The sequence below is a fragment of the Mytilus trossulus genome, chromosome 9, assembly GCF_036588685.1.
Source record: "Mytilus trossulus isolate FHL-02 chromosome 9, PNRI_Mtr1.1.1.hap1, whole genome shotgun sequence".
Classification (NCBI taxonomy): domain Eukaryota; kingdom Metazoa; phylum Mollusca; class Bivalvia; order Mytilida; family Mytilidae; genus Mytilus; species Mytilus trossulus.
In genome coordinates, this window is record NC_086381.1 from 42711765 (window position 1) to 42734016 (window position 22252).

The 22252-nt window shown below is 31.2% G+C and overlaps 2 protein-coding genes across 2 annotated transcripts in view; one reads left to right on the forward strand and one right to left on the reverse strand.

The window, feature by feature from the left end:
* The window catches only part of LOC134684635 (hemicentin-1-like), a 39908-nt gene that overhangs the window by 16385 nt on the left and 1271 nt on the right, over positions 1-22252 (forward strand). The window lies entirely within an intron of this gene.
* On the reverse strand, positions 3810-21137 carry LOC134683509 (uncharacterized). The gene is made up of 3 exons (XM_063542818.1): positions 21121-21137; positions 5985-6041; positions 3810-4829 (listed from the first exon to the last, which is right to left on the reverse strand). Exons 1-3 carry the CDS (start codon positions 21135-21137, stop codon positions 4328-4330), a joined length of 576 nt encoding a protein of 191 aa, XP_063398888.1. The 3' UTR covers positions 3810-4327.

Sequence of the window (22252 nt, forward strand, 5' to 3'; positions counted from 1 at the left end):
TTTTTGTATGTATAGTGCATGTAGTTGTTTCGTGGTATTAAGGGGAAATTGAAAAACCATCTAGTTTTTAAAATGTATAGCAACACATCCATAGCATAATTTTGAATTTATAAGAAAACCACTTCAGATAGCATCACATTAAAAATTGTAAAATCACATAACCATGAAGTTAAAAGGCCCTTGGGAGAACACTGTTAGAAACTATAGAAAGATGAACAGAAGTTTACTTGTTTATGGTTGTATGCTGTTCACCTTTACATTTACCTGATTATTCAATGTCCTTTGGTCTGTGATGGCATTGTCATATTGTAAATCATACTAGATATCTTTTAACTATAAAATTTAAACACACTGATAAAATTTAATAGCTGGCATGGAGACAGGGCTCACATGCTTCAGAATTATAGGGATACATTGCAAGTGACTCTCTTTGAAACAGATAGGGAGAAGTGGAGATTTGAGAGAGAAGTGCTCTAGTACTATAGTATTAAGTGTCTACCGGTATGATGAGTTTATATATATGTAAATAATGTTCTTTTTATATTGTTCAATTCAAGTTGGAGTATACAATTTAAGTCCAAATCTTTTAATTATCATAAAAAAAAATTATGTTTCATTGACTTGTTAAAATTGAAAATGTAGAATGGTCCATGAAAGCAACTAAATAGAGAATGGTCAGGTGACAACAGCATGACTAGATTTCACTTTTGATGGTTAGGCAAAAGGAATTGATTGGAAAGCGACTTAACGCTGATGTCGCCTGCTAGCATGAGCCCTGAATTAGACATTGTATTTTATTTATTTTAGAATCTGACATACATGACATATGACTGTAAGATTTACTTCTAGTCAATTAGCAAAAATCTTCTGGAAATCTATTTATGCATGGCAGTCATTTAAGACAATATTGTATTTTATCAAACTATGGCCACGTTCCTAGCTTTAGTTACAGCTAAGATAAAGAGTGGCGCAATTTCACCATCTCTTATAAGGTTACCTGTATTTTCATCACAAAGAAGTGTTACATGTACTCCTTTGAAATGTAGAATAAGTTAACATCAGTAAATTAGTCTCAAATAAACTTTATTTCATCACCAAACATAAAATCAGGACCATTTTCCCCATTTCAAGCCTCTGTAAGTTTTCTTCTATTTTCACCATGTACACACATGCACAAAATCAACTTTCGAATACACACCCTAATTGGAATTTTGTACATCAGGAGTTTGTAAACATTGACCAATAAGACAATAATTTAAAACATAATGAAATATTGGCAAGCTAAACAGGTAAGACCAGTTCGAGTCTATTGACATTTCATGCTTTTCTTAACCCCACTGACTGCATTCTTTTTTACACAGCCGCAAAAATTAAAAAAAAAATATGGTTGTATATTGGTATCACATCGTCTGGATTGTTTTCGAATTATAACTTTTGTATTTATATAAGTAAAAAGAAATCAAAAAATTTTAACACAATGTTTATAACCACAAAAGAGGGGTTAAATATCTATTTTTTTTGTATGTTAAATTAACTCACATAAACTCTTGTAATATGATAGGGGGTTAGGGGGGATATTTGTAGATCATAACATTATGTTAAATAACAACATAAAAAGAAATTTGTCTAAATATATGTAAAATTAATTCCTAACTTTTGTCTCATTTAGGTTAATACGTGTACAAAGTGATGGTTACATTACCTTAGATGAATATGGATTTTTCTGGTTATTTTGATATATGTGGTAAGTACAATACAAATAATTAAAAATGTTAATTGTGCATAATTCGTACAACTGTATTTTTTTATGGTCCTGTGGCTGGACTGTTATCATTTTTATACCCCATGGAAAGAAGGCACGGAGAGTACATGTATAATGCTTTTGACCCGTCCACCCGTCAGTCCTGTTTCTTGTCATAGCAACTCCTCTGAAACTACACTGTAACAGAATTTAATGAAGCTTTTTGAAGATAATAAGGACATACTACGTAGATGTGCATAAAGACAGGATTTTTTTTTATATTCTTACACTTATTTAATTTCTCCTAAGACAATGTGTGGATGTGGGGTATGTGAGGATGTTTAATCTTGCATGAAGAGATATTTCCTGTATCACAGTATTGATAGTGTCATTATTATATTGAAATTAAATACCATCGATATATCAAATGATATCCAGTAATTACTTGTGATGAAACTACATTTGTGTAACTATTTATTGATTGTTCAAAAAAACCATTGATATATACATGTACATGTATCCTGATAATAGTGAGTGCAGTTGTGGGAAATGTTGTATATTATTTTTTTTTTGAATTAATCATGTTGATGTTTTATATTGTAATGAATCTAATATGAGAATTTTAGTCCTATCAGCGAATAGGATTTTGACAGCTTAAGCCCCTCTAAATATAACTAGAACAAACCCGCGAAATTGCAGGCATTCAAAGCGTGTTTAAAAGTATGTAAAGAGGAAGGATTTTGTGGTTGTTGTTTGTTTAAGTGTTTCATATTTGTTTTTCGTTCATTTTTTGTACATAAATAAGGCCGTTAGCTTTCTCCTTTGAATTGTTTTACATTGTCATTTTAGGGCCTTTTAAATCTGACTATGCCGTATCAGCTTTACTCATTGTTGATTTCTGTGTCATTTTGGTCTCTTGTGGAGAGTTGTCTCATTGGCACTCATACCACATCTTTTTTTTGGTAAAAAAATTTAATAACTGAAGAATTTCAGAACAACAAATCATAGGTGATTTGGGACAGGATTATTGTTTTTATAGCCCGGCTCATGCTTTTTTCACAAAAAAATAAGTTTTTTTGTTTGCTATTGATTTTAATAATACATGAATAACTTGTATATGTATGTTCAAAAGTATACAGAAAACCACCAACCGGAAGTCTAATCTGACTTAAAATTGCATCTAACGACGAATATCAGACAGCAAATACACTTAATTCTTAGTATATGTATGTTTAAAGTATAGAGAAAAACACATACTGGAAGTCTAATCTGACATATCAGAACACCTTTTTCTCGTTTTTCTCCCCAAAAAACTAAATCTGAATAATTATATGAATGGATGACAAATGCAATTATGCACTGTACCTATAGGACACAGAGGCATGATGATTAATTTATTGTGGAAAGAAGAGAATTGACACACATCTGGTTAAATAGTACAGATATTTCTGGCATTATTTCTATTATTCAATATTGGTTGTTTTATAAACCAGATTCTCAATACCGATGCTGCACTTGGTCTCTTGTGTACTTGGTAAAACAGTCTACCTTACCATTAGGAACAGTATTACTACAATGTATTCTATATGGTTTTTTGCTCATTGTTGAAACCTGTATGGTGGCCTATACCTAATAACTTCAACACCATTTCAGTCTTTGTTGAGAAGTTTCATACCAAATTTTATGTTTTATAATATTATTAACTACTGATCTAGAAATTAAAAAACCACATACAGTCCTTGTTCTGTAACATGTGTAGATATACATGTACATTTGGTTCTGTCAATTTCTGTTAAGTTTGTAGTACATTATTCATTCATAAGCAAAATGTGAAGTATTAATTCGGTGCTGTGAATGCCAAATCTCTATTTCTATGGCTGAGCTGGTAGATAAAAAATATTTAAAGAAAGACTTGATGATGTTATATTTGCCTTTAGCATTTCTTTTAATAAATACAATGTGGAATATACATGTATATTGATGATCATACATGAATAGAAAAATGAATATAGATATATATATATATATACAAAAAATATAAAAATATGTATATCCTAATTTATCCTTCCTCACTCTATCATACATGCATGTATCGTGTTTTGTCGAATTTACAAAAGATCAATACATGAAAGTTTTGGGCATTCTATTTAAGACATTTACAATGTAGAAACATGAGAAATATAATGCCACAATTTTAGGTGCTGTAATCATTAGACTAGGCCTACAATTTATCTTGAATGTTCATACAATTTCATACAGTTAGGTTTTGATGATATCAGTCTTTTGGGTTTTAAATTAATATTCTTTCATTTGGTTTTTTTTTTAAGCTAATTTAGGGATGACTTGATGATGATAAAATATGTCAATAAAAAATCGTTATGAACAAAGTACAAGGTTTATAAAAAAAAAAACAGTTCTGGTTACACAAACAATTTGAGTTATATATTTCAATTAAAAAAATTCTTAAACATTCTCAAAGTTGATCATACCAAGTAAACAGGGACAGTTTGAAAGGCTTTCAATTTTTGATTTATATATATTATATTATAATAAATAACATGTGATAACCATGATAACAAATATAATTTAAAAATGTTGACAATAATGGATCAGTTTTTTTTCCCAAGCTTCATCGGCTGGTATCTCATCAGTTGGAACAGTTGATTTTTCCTCAGTTGGAACAGTTGATATTTCGTCAGTTGGAACAGTTGATATTTCGTCAGTTGGAACAGTTGATATTTCATCAGTTGGAACAGTTGATATTTCGTCAGTTGGAACAGTTGATTTTTGTTCAGTTGGAACAGTTGATATTTCATCAGTTGGCTTTGCAGCATCTAAGTCTCGAATGGGTGTTGCTTCATATATTATATGATCATGATGATCTGTATCATTGGACTTGTGATGAATTTCTGCTCTAATTGTTATGTTGGCTCCAGCAGTTTTGTTTGCTTCAACCGGTGTTTTGGCTTCAAGGTCTGTGTTGTTGGTATCAGAATCATCTTGCTGGTTGAATTCTGGTTCTCGGTCATGATCAATTGTCATCAGGTCTGTGCTTGTTTGGTCATCAAGGGGACAAGTTGATTCAAGTCTGAAATTAAAAAATCCTAATTAATAAGATAAGATATTAAAGATAATTCTATTCCAATTAAAGGGCCCATTTATTACAATGATTTATTATACGATCGCAAAAATTCTAAAAATTTTGGTTGTATTGATATCACGTTGGCATGGTTACCTGCGTCGTCAGAGTACTTTAAGTTTTCGCCCTCGAACTTTAGTTTAAGTCAATAGAAATCTATGAAACCTGAACACAAGGTTAATGACCACATAAGGAAGGTTTGGATTGATTTTGGAAGTTTTGGTCCCAACAGTTTAGGAATTAGGGGCCAAAAAGGGCCCAAATAAGCATTTCTTGGTTTTCACACCATAAATTTAGTTTTAAGACATAACAATATATCTATTATTAACAGGCAAATATATTCCATGGATTAATATGTTCATGTTGAATATTTTATACACCATTGTCCAGAAGTAATGGTCTAAAATATGATCTTATATGGATAATAGAAATTATGATGAGTCTGTGCTATCCAAGATGGCTGCTAGTTGAGGACTTGATTAACCATATAAGACCCTATGGACAATACATTAGAATGTCTTCTGTTAGAGAACCACTGTATCATGTGTATGGAATGAATGCTCCAAATGATGTGCTTGTACTCTGAAGCAATCCAGCAACCAAAATGGCTGACAACGGGGAACTTAGTTTAAAAAGCACCCTGTATGCAAAATATATACACATGTCTTCATCTAGATAACCTCTTAATTATGAAATGAAACCAAACATTACATTTATAAATGTTCCTTATGGGATGCTTATCATTATTTGCAACTTAGTTGTCGATTTACTGTTCAAGATGGCCACCAGGATATTAAGGGCAAATAAAGAAGTATGTGTGGTTCCAGTTACATCTGAAAAAAAGTTAGGGTAGGTAGGTAGGGATTTTTTTTTATTTTATGGTTTTTTTTTACATTGAGTCTATGGGAGCAACATTCTGACTTTAACAGTGCTTACTGAAAAATGACAATAAAATCTTTAGGGTAGGCTATTTTTAAGCCTCTAGTTTGTAATAAGAATTTTGAACCTTCAAAAATGTTAAAAAGTGCCACTTATAGTGTTGAGCTTTTTTTATGATGCTTTTTATTTTAGCCCGACATTGATTTTGATTTAAGGATGCCCTACCTTTTTGTCTTATTAAGCATCTGACGCACTGTTTGTCCCTGTGTTTCAGCTCTTTGCCTGTAATTAAAAAAGTAAAATATAAAACAAATCGCAATCGTAACAGATTAAGACAAATTTATCATAAATCAAATTAATATAATTAGGACCAATCATGGTTTTTTGATTTGAGGTATTAGTTCATATCCATGATAACCTTGAAATATATCTCAAGGTGACCTTTTGATAATTGAAATGACACTTTAAACTTATTTTCTTCCTTCATACATTGTCATATTTGAATACATGTCACTCACCGATATCTCTTGAGCCGCAGAAATGACAAAGTCTTCTTGAAAGGGGTTGGTTATAATAACTTTAGGAAATTATACTGAATACAAAAGAGAATTTAAAGTAGGGATTTTGCAAATTGTTGAAGGCCGTACGTTACTATAGTTGTTAATTTCTGTTTCAGTTAAGTTAATCTCGTTTCATAATATATTTATAATAGATAGCTAACATATAACATATGTTTTGATAGCTAATATAGATCTTATTTTAGTTTAAAAACTTTACGAATGCTTTAGTAAAGATTGAGCGTGTTGCATTCGAAGTGATTAGACTACCGCTAGGCCATTTCAACTCAAAATATATAAGATATCGTTGCATCAGTAAAACTTTGAATCTTTTTTGACAAAAACTATTAGAATTTAAGGCTGCCCTGCTTTTACAATAACTGTTTACTTGTTATCATTTCAATGAATATCAAGTAATATTTGTCGATGGACGGTTGTTGAGTTAATGCACGGTATTGTGATTTTTTTCCCAATTGAATTTATAGAACCTTTTGTTAAGATTCATTGTCCTATGTATCAAATTAAAATAGCTTTCTATTTCCAGTTCTTTGGCGTTTCAACACCACTGCATGCTCATCCAATGAAAAAAGGAAAGTCATAATATTTATTTTATTAATAATATAATCTTTTATTCCTAAGTAATACAACTTACAAAAAATAATTATTACAAATATTCAGTTACATCAGTGAAATATATTTACATTTAAACAATTAGTCAAATAATCATATAAGTAAGTATACATTGTACCCATGCATATAACAGTACAGCAGAGTATGATCAAATATAACACATTTTTAAAGGAATTTAATTTCGTGCCTTATCAGTCAGAAATAATAACCTCCCTTGAATTTTTAAGTTGCTTTATATTATGAACAGATACTGGTGAGCACCCAGCCACTTTAAAAAGGGGTCCCATCCCAGCACAAAAAAGGGGCGAGTTCCAACTATATGTCCCCATTCAAATGCATTATCGTCTAAACAGTTTAAGATTCGACGGTTTTCTTCAACAATATGGTTTGATAAATTTCTTTCGAAGTTCATTATACTTTTCACATACTAAAATAAAATGATAATCATCTTCAATTACTCGTTTATCACACATATTACAAAATCTCGGATATCTCTCAATATTATGAAATCGACAAGTTTCTATATTCAACAGTGAGCAGATATATGCGGTATTTACAAATAAATGGTTTTACCAATATATTTTTAAAACAGCTTGATCTAAATAAATTGTTGTTGTCAAATACATCTATGCAACATACATTTAGGCGAGATTTCAAAAAAATATTTCATTTCACTATTAAAGCTACCGTTTAATCTATCTTTGAATTCAATTAAAAACAAATTCACATTGTTTACACCCTGATGCATAACCGTACTTTTAAAGCGTAGTCATCCGTATCAATAAATTGTTTAATATCAAAATTGAAGTGCATGAGTATTATTAACGTCTGGGATGAGTGTGAGAAATCTCTGTTGATGGAAATACTAGTAAACAAAATTTATCTGAATTTGTATTATTCAATTAATGAAAAGGCAAGCTAGTTTGTGTTTAAATTGATATTGTTGGAATGGATTTATAGCATGAAAAATGTGTGTAACCGATTTTACATTGACTTGGACTGCGAATTTGAAACTCATATTTTTGTGAAATCACATTCTACAAGATGACATATTTTGTAAGTACGTTAACCTTTTATTCTTATTCTATTGAGATTTGCTCATTGTTGACGGCCGTACGGTGACATGTAGTTGTTAATATCTGTGTCATTTTGGTCTCTTGTAGACAGTGGTCTAATTCGCATTCATACCACATCTTCTCTTTTATATTTATATAGATATATTTCTTACAACTGCATGTTATGTGTACATGTTCCAGGCTCGTGTCGCTGAAAGAGGTCTCCTTTCAAGTTTGAAAATATGTGAATAGGTCGGGAAAACTATCAGAAATATATATGATAAAAAATTTTTAGCAAAGTTCCCACTACTCTTTTTGTAAACTTTCTTGCTATTTCCGGTGTGTTTTAATCGAAGAATGTTCTCTCTATTGACACTATGGTATAAACTCATCATATATACCATGATTGACATTTTATATTGACGGAAGACGTGCGTTTCGTTTAAAAAAATAAGACTCATTAGTGCTCTCGAATAAAAAATTTAAAAAAGGCAAAATAAAGTTCGAAGTTGAAGAGGATTGAGGACCAACATACGTATTCCCAATTACATCCACCGTAAGGTCATCTATTCCTAAGATAGAAAAGCCTCTTGTTAAAAAAAATAAAATTGTTAACTGTAAATTTATAATTATGAACATATCAATGATAACTCTTCCATCCTTCAATTGAAAACCACATAAAACTTAAACAATTCAAGTGAACTTATAAATTAAATGATGAAAAATCGAATGGCGAACAAAATAGTATAATATATTTGGTTTGGCAATCTTCGTTTTGAGACCTAATTGATGGGCTAGCTAGCATAAAGAATTACATGTACTTTAAATGTATAAAATACATATTTTCTACAATGATATATAATTAGGAATGGAAATTAAAAGGCTTATTCAAAAACATAAAAAGGATCTTTATTTGTATATTTAAATTTCCTTGAAAATATCTTTGCGTTTGAAAGCTCTTTTAATATATTTTACACGTATATCGAAATGTGTTCATACCAATCGTCCCGCGTAACCTTAAAATTAGGGCATTACACAAACAAAACATTACAATTTTGTTTATTACAGATATTTTATCATATCCACGGTTGAATGCACAATATCCCCACCAAGAAAACCGTCTACTATTAGAGGAGGGACGACAGCCTAGATGTCGTGTGCAAAAATAATAATTACTTGGTACGGTTTCAGCTTGCGTATTGTAATTTTGAATAGTATAGATCGATTCGTGTTTTAAAATCAGATAAACGCTACTGCTTTCACCGATGACCGAAAAATTACTTTAATATATATATATAAAAAAACAATGTATTTGTTACATGTTTTTGGTATAAAATTATATATTTTGAAGATCATATTCCGTAATGTTATATGACCTGAATTCTATTCGATGTCTATAAAGCAAATTAAATCTAATTGCAATGTCTTTTTCAATAACATATTGGAAAAAAAAGATAAATTAAGGACTTAAATAAAAGTAATAAAATTCTCCTATACAAAAATATTAAGATTAACTTGAAACAAGAATTTTACCTAAAACATAACCATTCTGACTCCAGAAAACTATGAACAAAATTCATTATTAGCGAACTCACTCTTTTAATAGAAAAGATCAAACATTCCTAGATATCAGAGATATGCAAATTCTGTAATGAGATTGAGGACGAAAAACACTTCTGTCTCAAATGCTCTAAATATAATTTTTACAACAAAAAAAGATATTTTGACTCAACGAAAATCAATTCGGAGTGGAAAAACACTGCAAAAGATGATACACTTAAACTTAGGATATTACTAAACGCCACATCTCGCATTTAAATTCAAAATACAGTTTCCTTAATATGAGTCTTTAGAACTGAGGACGGGAGACCCAAAACAATAATTTAAACTGTTACATTTTGTATTTTAATATTGTACTGTATATTTTTGTATATATGTTATGTTTGTCAGAGATCATTTTTTTTTTTATATATGACAAGAATAGTATTTGATTATAAAAATTCAAGGCAAACGTTTTGTTAACATTTCGTTGGAAATCATTGAAATATATAACAATTTTTAAGAATATTATTCATACACACAAAAGTCATTATAATAAAATTGAGAATGGAAATGAGAATGTGTCAAAGAGACAACAACCCGACCATAGAGAAGACACCAGCAGAAGGTCACCAACAGGTCTTCAATGCAGCGAGAAATAATGTCCGCATCAGTTGATGCATATATATTCTTACGACGCCAAAAACAGCGATTTTCCAGTAAAAATTTCAAAAGTAATTGTCAAATACGTGACAAAATACGTAACCCTACGACATAAAAACTTTTTTGGGTATTTTGATTTAATTCAAGATAAAATAAACACTTGATCATGATCAAGCATGTACAAAATTTTCTTTGATTAGTGTTATTTGTGCATAGGTCGACTTCGTTCTCTAAGACTATTTCTATTTTTTTGTGTAAAGAATGAGTACAATATAACCGATTTTGTGTCAAATACAGGTTGGTACGAAATAATAGCTTAAAACCTTTCAAACTATTCTAGTAATTTATCCATGCCGTATGGCGTAGGTTATGATTAGCCCTCGGGGAAAAACATTCAAAATTAATGTAGGGATAATTATGACAAGTACGTGTATTCCCGACAAACAATGACAATTACCAAATTCGTTTATTACGTGTACATGAATGCATTTTGTATAACCATTAAATCTGTGGCACCAAATCTGTATATGTATAACTGTATAAATTACCCAAGCAGGAACATATATATAATAGTTAGATTTACTGTTACCAGATTCACCTTTTATATTTCTTGACACGTGTGTTGTGAGGTTGATTTATTTTTAATAACTAAATATTAGATAAAAAAAAATAACGAATATATGATACATAACTGTAGATAATATAAAACTTGCTGTATGACAATATAAGTAATAACACGGGCCATGCTTGTAAAAACTGTGTGATAGTGGTTTAAAAGTTCGTATAATAAGTCAACGTTCGGTATAGTCAGGGCTCGAGAGTCATGGATTGTTTTACACCAGAAGTTTTGAATTTAAAAACATGGAATTATGTTATTGCCAATTAGACAATTATTTTACAACTAAATACTATTTTTGACTCTTTGGCTCTCATACCACAATCATTGCGAAAAATATATTGTTTTGGCGAAAGAGGTGGCGAAAAAAATAATTGATCCAGGGGAAACCCTGACAATGCACATCTTCTTAATCTATCTTTACGAATACGTCACTTCTTTATATCATAGTCCATATTTAGCAAACGACAGTGTGAATATTTTGTGTATGAGTGTCTGCAATGATTCGATGACATACTAGTACATATAATGCAGGCTTTAATCTCTCAAATTTCTTCCTTTATATGTGATGCATCAAATAAAAAGTAGTATTATACATGTGAAAATTAAGGTGACAAATCTAAGGTGAAGTAGTGACTAAGACCAACGCGTCCGTTACATGTATATACCACAAAGGATTTCTTAGTGCACTAAGAAGAAAGTTTAAGCACTTAGGACTCTAAAAAAACCCGACGTTTTAAGGCCCCAAAGAACATGCCAGGATGAAAGAGAATATTAGTATATAACTCATATTAATGGTATCAATAGATATAGTTATTGTGAAGTAAAATGACTTTTTAATCAGCGTGTGCCACTCGGCACGTGACCAACGGCTTAATGCAAATTCCCCGAATCATCACAATAAGAAGGGCTTTCAAACTAAATGGTAGACCCGACCCCCAACATAGAATGGTTAAAATTTTGAGTTGGAGCCATTAAAATGCTCTATAATTTGATGTAATTTGTCTCGAAAGCAGTACACTGCACTGTGAGTATTTGTTAGATAATCACGCGCGATTTTATTATTTAAAGCTTTAAGAAAATGCTGTACGAAATAACTAAGATCAGTTTATTTTTACTCGTAACAAAAAGGAGAAAAGATTGGGCTGCCTCTCTGCAATTTTGTCTAGTTACTAAAGTAAAATCAAACTTTAATTCTCCGGCAATGCACATGTTGATATATATATTGTATAGGTCATTTAGGGCTATTTAATTACCATTTTAATTCAAAGCTTGGATTTGAATCCTTAATTCTCCAGTACGTTTGAATTTCTACATACATCACAGAAAGTAGTGAAAGTTGTGTGTTAAACGTCAATGCGAAAGCAAACAATTCATTAATTTAAAGAAGACTTTTAGAAAGCACATATTTATATTTCGTCTGACAGCACGTATACACCACTGTTATCGTAAATTATATAAACATATAAAAAAAAATTGAACAAAAAAAACATTATTTTTTTAAGACAAAAAGAGAAAAGAACTGATAAGTGCGGGTAATCCCTGCGCTTTTTAGCTTTCCTCCTTTATTTATGTTTCGATATTTCAAAAATTAATTATTCTTTTTATCTAATAAGTATAACACGTGAAAACCACACCGGTGAGACCATATATGTCATAAACGGCTTACAGCTGGTCCTGAACATGCATGAAGTATTTGCCACTGGACTTTAAACAACAATCAATCACACTACAACTTATAGTATACTATAGTTGTGAAATACAAAATGTATATTATAATGATACAATTAGCCAAATAAATAGAATACAAATACACACTACTTTATATAACTGACACACTCTCTAAACTATATAAGTAGAGAAGCGAAAAGTTTCCTGTGACTAAACAACCTTTCGAACAGCACATGTTTAAATGGTTTTCCATGCGGCGCTCAAATAGTTTGCATGGTCTGTGGGTATAGTGTTTAGACATATATGATATTGTAAGAACCTTTAACGTATAATAGATTCAAATTCGTTATTTTCCTCAATAAATAAAAACAAGCATGTATATTAAAAACTGACGGTCAGACATCACTAATACGTGTATACACAAATTAATTAATTCTTTATTAACGTTTAGCCCTACGGCACCTTTTTATTAAGAATGATGATGAGAGTAATATAATAGGCATGTACTTTCTTACGTTATGGATCAATGATTTTGTTACCTGTTGACCCGGTAGATTACTAGCACGTGCCATTGAACTCGACCATTTTAACTAAAACAGATTTTGTTTTTTAAATTAACGCCATATATATATTTTTATATTTATACTAAGTACTGTATATATATTATATAGATAAGAAAATAAATATTATAAGGATACATTGTTCGAATGAAAATTTGTATACGGTGATACTTTAACACCGACCCGACAGAGACTGACAGCAGTATTATGATCAGCTTTCGGAATCCGGAAAGTCTTTTTTCGAATTTCCGGATGTCGGGAATATTTTTTCCAAGTTTAATAGAGTAACTCGCACGAAAAAATAAATAAACATACAATAGCTATAGCTTCAACGGTAAACTAGGATTAATCAACAGACAACGAATTAAAGCATCTGTCATACATAAAACAAAAATATGCATGTGTCTCCTAAAGTAACTTTTTTTAGGTTACGTTAAGGATTTTCCGTAACTAATATTCAAATACGAAAAACTATTTCACCGGTGTTCACAACATTTTAAGGTTAAATTTATGGCATACATATCGGAGTGTATACAATTAACATACGCCCTTGCATTTAATTTATTTTCAATATATATTTATATTAACTAACATTTATTGAAAAATAAACAACATGTATAGACGAATAATTTATTTGTTCCTCAACAGACCAAGAAAAGAAATAAAGAATCAACAGAAGATTTAATCTTTTTTATTAATTAATCCGGCAAAATATACTTCCAATTCTAATATTAAAATATATATATACATATTAATCTAAAATTCATTATCGAGTAGAAGGGGCGCAACTCGTGGTATCAAACCGATATACTGAACCGATCTAAACAGGGTCTGAAAATTTTGAACGTAATTTTGTATCCATGGTCTGTTTTGGTCTGACACGCTCTTAACGGATCTTAACAAGCCGCTAGACGATTCAGTCTTTTCCGTCTTGACATGCCTTAACGAACTGATTTACCTGGTGAGGCTATCGATCTGAACGACGACTGAACAATCTTAAATATCTCGACGAATTTCTCTAGCGGTAAATCCAGTCAATCAAGATGCGATCAGACCAAAATGACCGTTTCAGACTGAAATCGTGCTGCTAGTGATAGCAGTGTTCACTTTTCTATAAATGATCTAAATAATTTTGTGTGTATGTTCCGGACCATATGAGTATTTGGAACATACGCGTATGGTCATGACCATATAGGTATACTCATATGGTCCGACCATACGCGTATGGTCCGACCGTACGCGTATGGTCGGACCATATGAGTTTTATACTCGTTTGGTTATTAACGGGCTTGACCATATGAGTATTTTGACTTTATAGGTATTTTTTTATAATTACATTGAAAAGTTTCAGTAATACAAAAACGTTATCTAAAACCAATGATGGTTACATGACAGTATATTATTTTTATAATTCAAATACTACGTAAAAATTAAACATTGATGTCATAGTTAGTTTTCATTCCTAATTACATTCTTGTATGTAGGCTTGGGTGACATTTACTTCCACACGGTATCATAACTTTTTTGCATTTGCAAGTCTTGGTTGTGCACGATCCTTTTCATTTACACCTTTTGTTTGCGAGTGAAAAGCTAGCCTTTTTGTAGCTGCATGCGTACAGTGATATTGAGGTCTTGGGCCATTCCGATATGTCTACGATGTACTTAAAAAGCTATAGATCTCAAATATCGTAACATGATTGCAATACACCATATTCACAAGACAAATTAAATAAACTATGTTTCTTTCCAGTGCCTTCAAATCTTGTGTAACAGTTTGAGAAATTTAAGTTACTCGTAATAAAGAAAAATCGGAAATGACCATCGGTATAAAATGTGTTTATCATAGTTTTCGCATAGTTAAATAAAATTAAATTAACTATGTGAAACTTCTAATTCTTATTTAGCTAATTTTTATTATAATATAATAATAATAAAATCATCTATATGACAGCGTATTTCTAATGAACTGTCATACCATATGAATAGTTTATAAGCTTAAAAAGTAAACTGTAACAGAGTGTTAATTATCCCGACCATACGCGTTTGGTCCGACCGTACGCGTATGGTCGGACCATATGAGTATATACCCATATGGTCATGACCATACGCGTATGGTCCAAATACTCATATGGTCCGGAACATGTATTTATATCCAAGATGAAATAGATTTTCTTCCTTTATACAATACATATCCTTTGAATAAAAATATTATGTTGCGTAAAAACAGAGACAAAAAGCTTGATTGTAGAGGGAAAGATTTATGTGAATTTTGTATTTCTCATCAGCTCAGAATTTTAAATGGGCGTACACTTGGTGATTTAAATGGTAATTTTACCTGTTATACTCCTAATGGAGCAAGTGTTGTAGACTATTCTATTGTGTCGGAGAGTGCCCTTGATTATATTTTGTACTTTAGAGTTGCTGAATTTGTACCTACATTATCTGATTGTCATTGTAAAATTGAATGGGAAATGTCAGCCCAATTTAGTACTAATTTAAGAGATGATTGTATTGATCATGATTTGCATACTATGCCTTCTCGATACATGTGGTCAGAGAACTCAGTTACAGTGTTTCAGGAGGCTCTAACTTCTCCATCTGTACTTGAAAAAATATCAGATTTCATACTTAAAGGGCATTTTACTTCCAAAATAGAGATAAATGAAGCCTCAGTTAAACTAACTAACATTTTCATTGAGGCTGCTGAACAATCATTGAAAAAAACACCTAAATATAGGAAAAAGAAAAAGAAACACAAAAATTTCTTTGACTCTGATTTGCACTCAATGAGAAAGAATCTTATAAATTATGGAAAAATTTACTCTTCTAACCCGAAAGATCCAATAGTTAAAAATCATTATTACAAATTATATAGGGAATATAACAAATGCAGAAAAAACAAAAAGAAATTTTATAAGGCAGATATTTTAGAACAGTTAGAAACTCTTCATGAGGACAATCCAACATTATACTGGGGATTGATTAATAAGTTACAGGACAAAAATCATGATTCTTCAGTTAACAATATATCACCATCTGATTGGCTTCATCACTTTCAAGATTTAAATAAGGTTAATGATAATTTTTTAGATAGGGTTAAACATCTTGAGGAGAGTTTAGAATCGGCAGAGATATCCCCGAAATGTTTTAATGAATTAGATTTTGTAATAACTGATAATGAAATTATCACTGCCATCTCAAAATTAAAGTGGAATAAATCCCCTGGTTTGGACAATATTACAAATAATATGATTAAATGCAGCCAAAGTATTTTAGTTGGTTGCTTCAACAAAATATTCAACTCTTGTTTGAGTAATGGCATTTATCCTGAAAAATGGGCAGAAGGATATATAGCACCCTTACATAAGGCTAATGATATCTTGATCCTAATAACTATCGTGGTTTGACCATAACTAGTTCAATAGGAAAATTGTTTAATTCTATTTTAAATTCCCGACTAGACAAATTTCTAGTCGAACACAAAATAATTGATGGCTGCCAAATTGGCTTCACAAAAAAAAAATGACCACATGTTTGTAATCAAGACAATTATTGATAAATATTGTAATAACCCTGGTGGTAGACTATATGCCTGCTTTGTTGACTTCAAAAAGGCCTTTGATACTGTTATTCACACTGGAATCAAATTGAAACTACTAGTAGTAGGGTGCCCAGTATCGAAGTATCGAAAAAGACGTCTAGTTAACGAGTTTAAGTTAACGGATAACATACGGCTATATTTATGTGCAAACGATTGGAAAATCATTATATTTTTAATCATGAATGTCGTCGTATGCTCCCGTGGTCACGTTTTTCAAAATTTTGAGCTTTCTTAGGGTACCCACAGATACCTCTTCATACAGACCATCTTCAACACGAAAAATAAAATTATTGCTTTCTATTTTATTAGTTCAAATGATACTGATCATTTAGCTTAAAAATTAAATTTATCATATAATTAAAGATGAAAAGATTTATATAATTTAAAAATAAGTATTTCATGATTTTAGTATGGCTATTTTTTTAGCTGAAATTTACCACATTTTGAACAAAAGAAAATTTATTACGTGTTACTTTCACGGGATTTTTACTCTGATTACATCAATAACACATGGTTCATATGTGTTCCAAATATCTTTTGTGTACTGTTAATCGATGAGAAGAAAATAGCAATTTAAAACACAAATTTAGTGATAATAATTGCCTTGTTTCAAACACGCCTTTTCTCGTGCCGTTAATCGTTTTGTGGTTTACACTACCAGGTCATTAACTAGGACAATTTTCATTAATTTAATTTCCATTTTTTGCTTGTCGTATGGTCGAATTGTATATTTGGAATAGTCCAGTTAGTTTGAAGATCGTTGTTTTGTAATATGAAATATTTTTTGTTGGTTTTCATAACTTTAATTGGTTTTTTTATTGATAGTTTTGTTATTATTGTAATATACAAATCAAATCCTTCGATCAAGTTTAGGACCCGGAATATGACACACATTTACAGTCCTGTTAAACTAAGCTGATCAAACCATAAGCGAAGTAAGAATGAAATTAATACAATGGGATAAGTGTGTTATATATCAAGGTTCTTTTACTGAATTGCTTATTAATAATCGAGTAATAAGCACAAACAAAAGCTTTATCGAGGCTATGGGAGCACGGAAATATTTGAGTTTATTGCCTGATGCTTCAGACCTAGACCATTTTCGTACTGATGATTACAAAATGTTGTAGCATCATTCTTGCTACAAATCTTACACTAGCAGACACAACTGATTTTTTTTAAAGCTGAATGAAGTTCTTGATCGTCTGTTAAAGTGTTTCAGAACATAACATATAGAAGGTCGTCAAATTTCTGCCTGGAAAAAGTCTTTTTGAGTCAGTGAGATCCAGCAGGCCTTAATCAGATTTCTTGGGGAATCGATTGTTCAGCATCATAGTATATCAACAGTTGCTATGAAACACGAGAAAGTCATATTCTAGCTAGCACTTCAAAGGACCCTAAATCAGCTCAGAAATAGTATTTAGGTTTTAAGAATTAATTTGTACGCCCTATGAAGTAGATACTCGCATGATTTTACATATGCATGCTATTCATGTAGACAAAGTGATAGGTGTGAAAGGAATCAAGGGTAGGATAATAACAAATCACTAGGTACAGGTGTTCTAATCTTATGAGTTCTTTACATCCACTCCACGCAGCATAAACATGAGCTATGGTTTCGAACAGACACTATTACTTGAATACAAGATTTTCGCATCTATATAAATATAGGAAGATGTGGTGTGAGTGCCAATGAGACAACTCTCCGTGCAAATATCAATTTATAAAAGTAAACCATTATAGGTCAATGTACGGCCTTCAACACGGAGCCTTGGCTCACACCGAACAACAAGCTATAAAGAGCCCCAAAATTACTAGTGTAAAACCATTCAAACGGAAAAAAACAACGGTCTAATCGATATAAAAAACGAGAAACGAGAAACACGTATAAATTACATAAACAATTGACAACTACTGTAAACCTGTCCACGAAATATGTAAAAGTCTCGGGTTTGCCATCTGTAATTTTCTACCACATGTGCTGTTACATGATGCAATACAACGTATTGGACCCTGTTTATGATCAGTAAGCGCACTGTGTTTTAGTCTTGAAGGACAGCCCAGATGATTTTACCGATTTGTCAAACCTTTCTTATTGTGACATCGCTGAACCTATAGATGCAGATCGATGATCTTGTTGTCAGGTTGAATGATCTCAAGGCAAACTAAAAATAGATCACTGCGACCTAAACAATTTGAGCGTAAAATTGGCTACAATTTAAAATTTCTCCCTTGTCAAACTTCCACCTTGTGAATCTACTTTTAAACAATATGTAATCAGAGTTTCACTCCAGACGTAAATTCTATGTCTTCCCGTGTAGCAGAACTACACCTTAGCATTCCCCTCTTCAAAATGGGCCTTTCTATCTCGGAGGTCATATGTCATCCGAATTTCGGCAAGATTTAGTTTCTACTTGTAAGGAGAATTCTGTGTTTTCAAAGGGTTGCATTTGCATTGATCAAAATCTATAATGTATAGATGTATGCCCATGTCAGGCAAATGACATATGTCAAAATGAAAATACTCGTGTGGTTGTAGTTAGACAAATTGATGACGACGAAGATGACGATGTATAAGATTTCATTTTTCTGTATGTGTCTTATAAATCATTGTCTAGCAATTGAATGAAGATAACGCAGTCCATTATATTTTCTAAACAATATATAGAACATCTTCTCAATTTTGAAATCGTGGGAAATATAGTAATAATCTATCTAGTGGGGAAAGATATGTAAAAAAAATATGAAAAAAACAACCTGCTATATGTTCTTTGACGTTGGCCGGGGAACTGCAGGAGACCATCGAATGTAGTGTAGGTTATACTAGCCTCGATCATAATTTTCTATTTGCATTTGTTTTTCTTTTTCGTGTTTTGCTATGCTGAAGTCTGTCTATCTTCAGTTTATAAGTTTTAAATGTTCCTTTGGTTTCTCACGCCTATTTTGTTTGCAACTGTTTGTAAAAAACATAAATGCTGAACATAACCCTCTCCCTCATTATATTTTTGGAATACGTGTAAACATTATAGCCAATTGTTGCTTATTTAGTCATTTGTATATGTAGAATAGGGTTTCTAATACCTGTTTTGTTTTCCAAACTTTTTCCCCTCCCCCTTTTCTCTGTTTGCAGTAATTTTTAAAACAAAGCTATACACAGAGCTTTATATTCAACCAAATGTGATATTAATTTTGAAACAAATCATTTATATATACTCTTTAACACACAATAACAGAAATTTGATTTTTACCTTGAAATTGACGAACACCTTACTATCAAAAGACGTGAAAATCACATTTTTTTTTCGACAAATGATTAAAGTTAAGATCTAAAAAATATCTTTAGATCGTACTTGTAGCGAATTTAATACAAAAAAATCAAATTTAGAAATTTAAATAGGTCAAGGTCACTGTTATTGAACAGCTATTCGAAAATTTCAAATTTGCACCCTATATGCAAAAAAGTCAATTTAAAGTCCTTTTTGGCGATAAAAATATAAAATTAGTTCTAAATATAGATACATAAGATATTTTTCTCTAAATTAGTTGTTTTTATTTTCCTCCAAACGCATATATGTAGGCAAAACTAGCTATCTAAACTGTGACTGTGCATTTTTCTTGATTTTTTGCTTTGACCTTTGACCCTGATTAAAAAAAAAATGTGACCACGGCAGACAACGACGACAACGCTATTTCGATGAGGCTTGTTCTCCTCTTTACAAGGATATAAAATATAGCCGTATGTTATTCCGTTAAGGCAAATCGATAAAATTTGTTGATTGGGCACCCTACTATAGATATTGGGGTGGGATCTTCTTTTTACAACATCATCAAAAGCATGTATGAAGTAAGTAAATCATGTGTAAAGGTAAATGAAAACTTAACAAATTCCTTTTCAACGCACCTGGGGGTGAAACAAGGAGACAATCTGAGTCCAAACCTCTTCAAGATCTTTATTAATAATTTGACAAACTATATAAAACACTCTGAAGACCCAGTTTCAATAAATGATCAAGATTTACACTGCCTTATGTATGCTGACGATATTGTTTTATTGTCAACATCTCCGAATGGTTTGCCAAAAAAAATGGACATTTTGCAAAATTACTGCAATGATTGGTGCTTTATTGTGAATACAAACAAAACAAAGGTTCTTATATTCAACAAGGCAGGTAGATTGATTAACAAATATGATTTTATGCTAAATGGTGTAAAACTAGAGTGTGTCAAAACATATAAATATTTGGGTATACATTTTTGTGCATCTGGTTCCTTTACAGTAGCCCAGGATGAATTGTATAAAAAGGCTCTAAAAGCCTATTTTAAGTTATCTAAAGATTTTTTATCCTTGCATCCTTCAGTCAAAACAAGCATCTTGCTATACAGCTGTGAGATATGGGGTGCCTTTAATCCTATGTCGTCTAAATATAGAAATGGAATTTTTTCATTTGACCATATTTATTCTAAATTACCTGCTGAAAAACTTCATACTAAATTCTGTAAATTTATTCTTGGAGCTCCAAAAAAAGCACCAATTTTGCAGTATTAACTGAGTTGGGAAGACTACCAATATATTTTAACATGATTAAAGCAATGACTAAATACTATTACAGATTAGAAAAGCCAGACACTAACTTTCCATTGTTATATAATGCATTTATAGAATCAAAGAAATTGTATGAGTCAAAGAAACCATCATGGTATATGTCATCTGAAAAACTTCTTTCACTGATTAATAATTATCAAATATCCTCAGACATGGCTAAACCAATTGACAACAGAAAACTAAGAATTGCCATGTTAAAAGATTGGGAAAAGAATCTCAAAACTCACTCAGAAGGAAAACTTTGCACATATGTTACGTTTAAAGCAAATTTTGGTTGTGAAAAATATCTTGATATTGTTAAAAAATTTGAAGATAGACGGATTCTAACAAGATTTCGCATATCTGCTCACCATTTACTTATAGAGAGAGGTAGATATAGTAATACTCCCCGACACAATAGAATATGTAAGAGATGTTGTAGTAATGAGGTCGAAGATGAAACACATTTTCTTTTTAACTGTGATAGTTTATCAGATCAAAGGAAAGACATGATAACAATGATAAATAATTGCTGCAAGAATTTTCAATATCTTGACCCTAAACAAAAACTGATATGGTTAATTAATAATGAAGATGAGAATTTATTATCAGAATTATGCATGTTCATTAAGAAATATGAAAAGTTTTAATGGGATTTATTTCTCTCTACTACTTGTAATTTGAACTATATATTTTCTCCATAGTGAGTTCTAGAGCACCGTCCCTTGATGAATATTGTCCAGTAGCAATGTTAACCCTTGCTATTGTGCATCAGTCATGAGGAGAATCACTATTGGAGTAATCTCATGTATCTGTAGCTAGTTCTGAAGGATCCCCCCTTGATGACCTTTGCATTGTTGTGATGAAGTCCCTCACTACTGTGCACTGGTCATGAGGAGAACTACTGCAGATTGAGATACTATATTCCCGGTTCTATTTTTGCTATTTTTTAGTTTCCGTATTTTAAAATAAACTTAATATCATATCCTTTTATTATTAAATCGGCCTCATTGCACTCA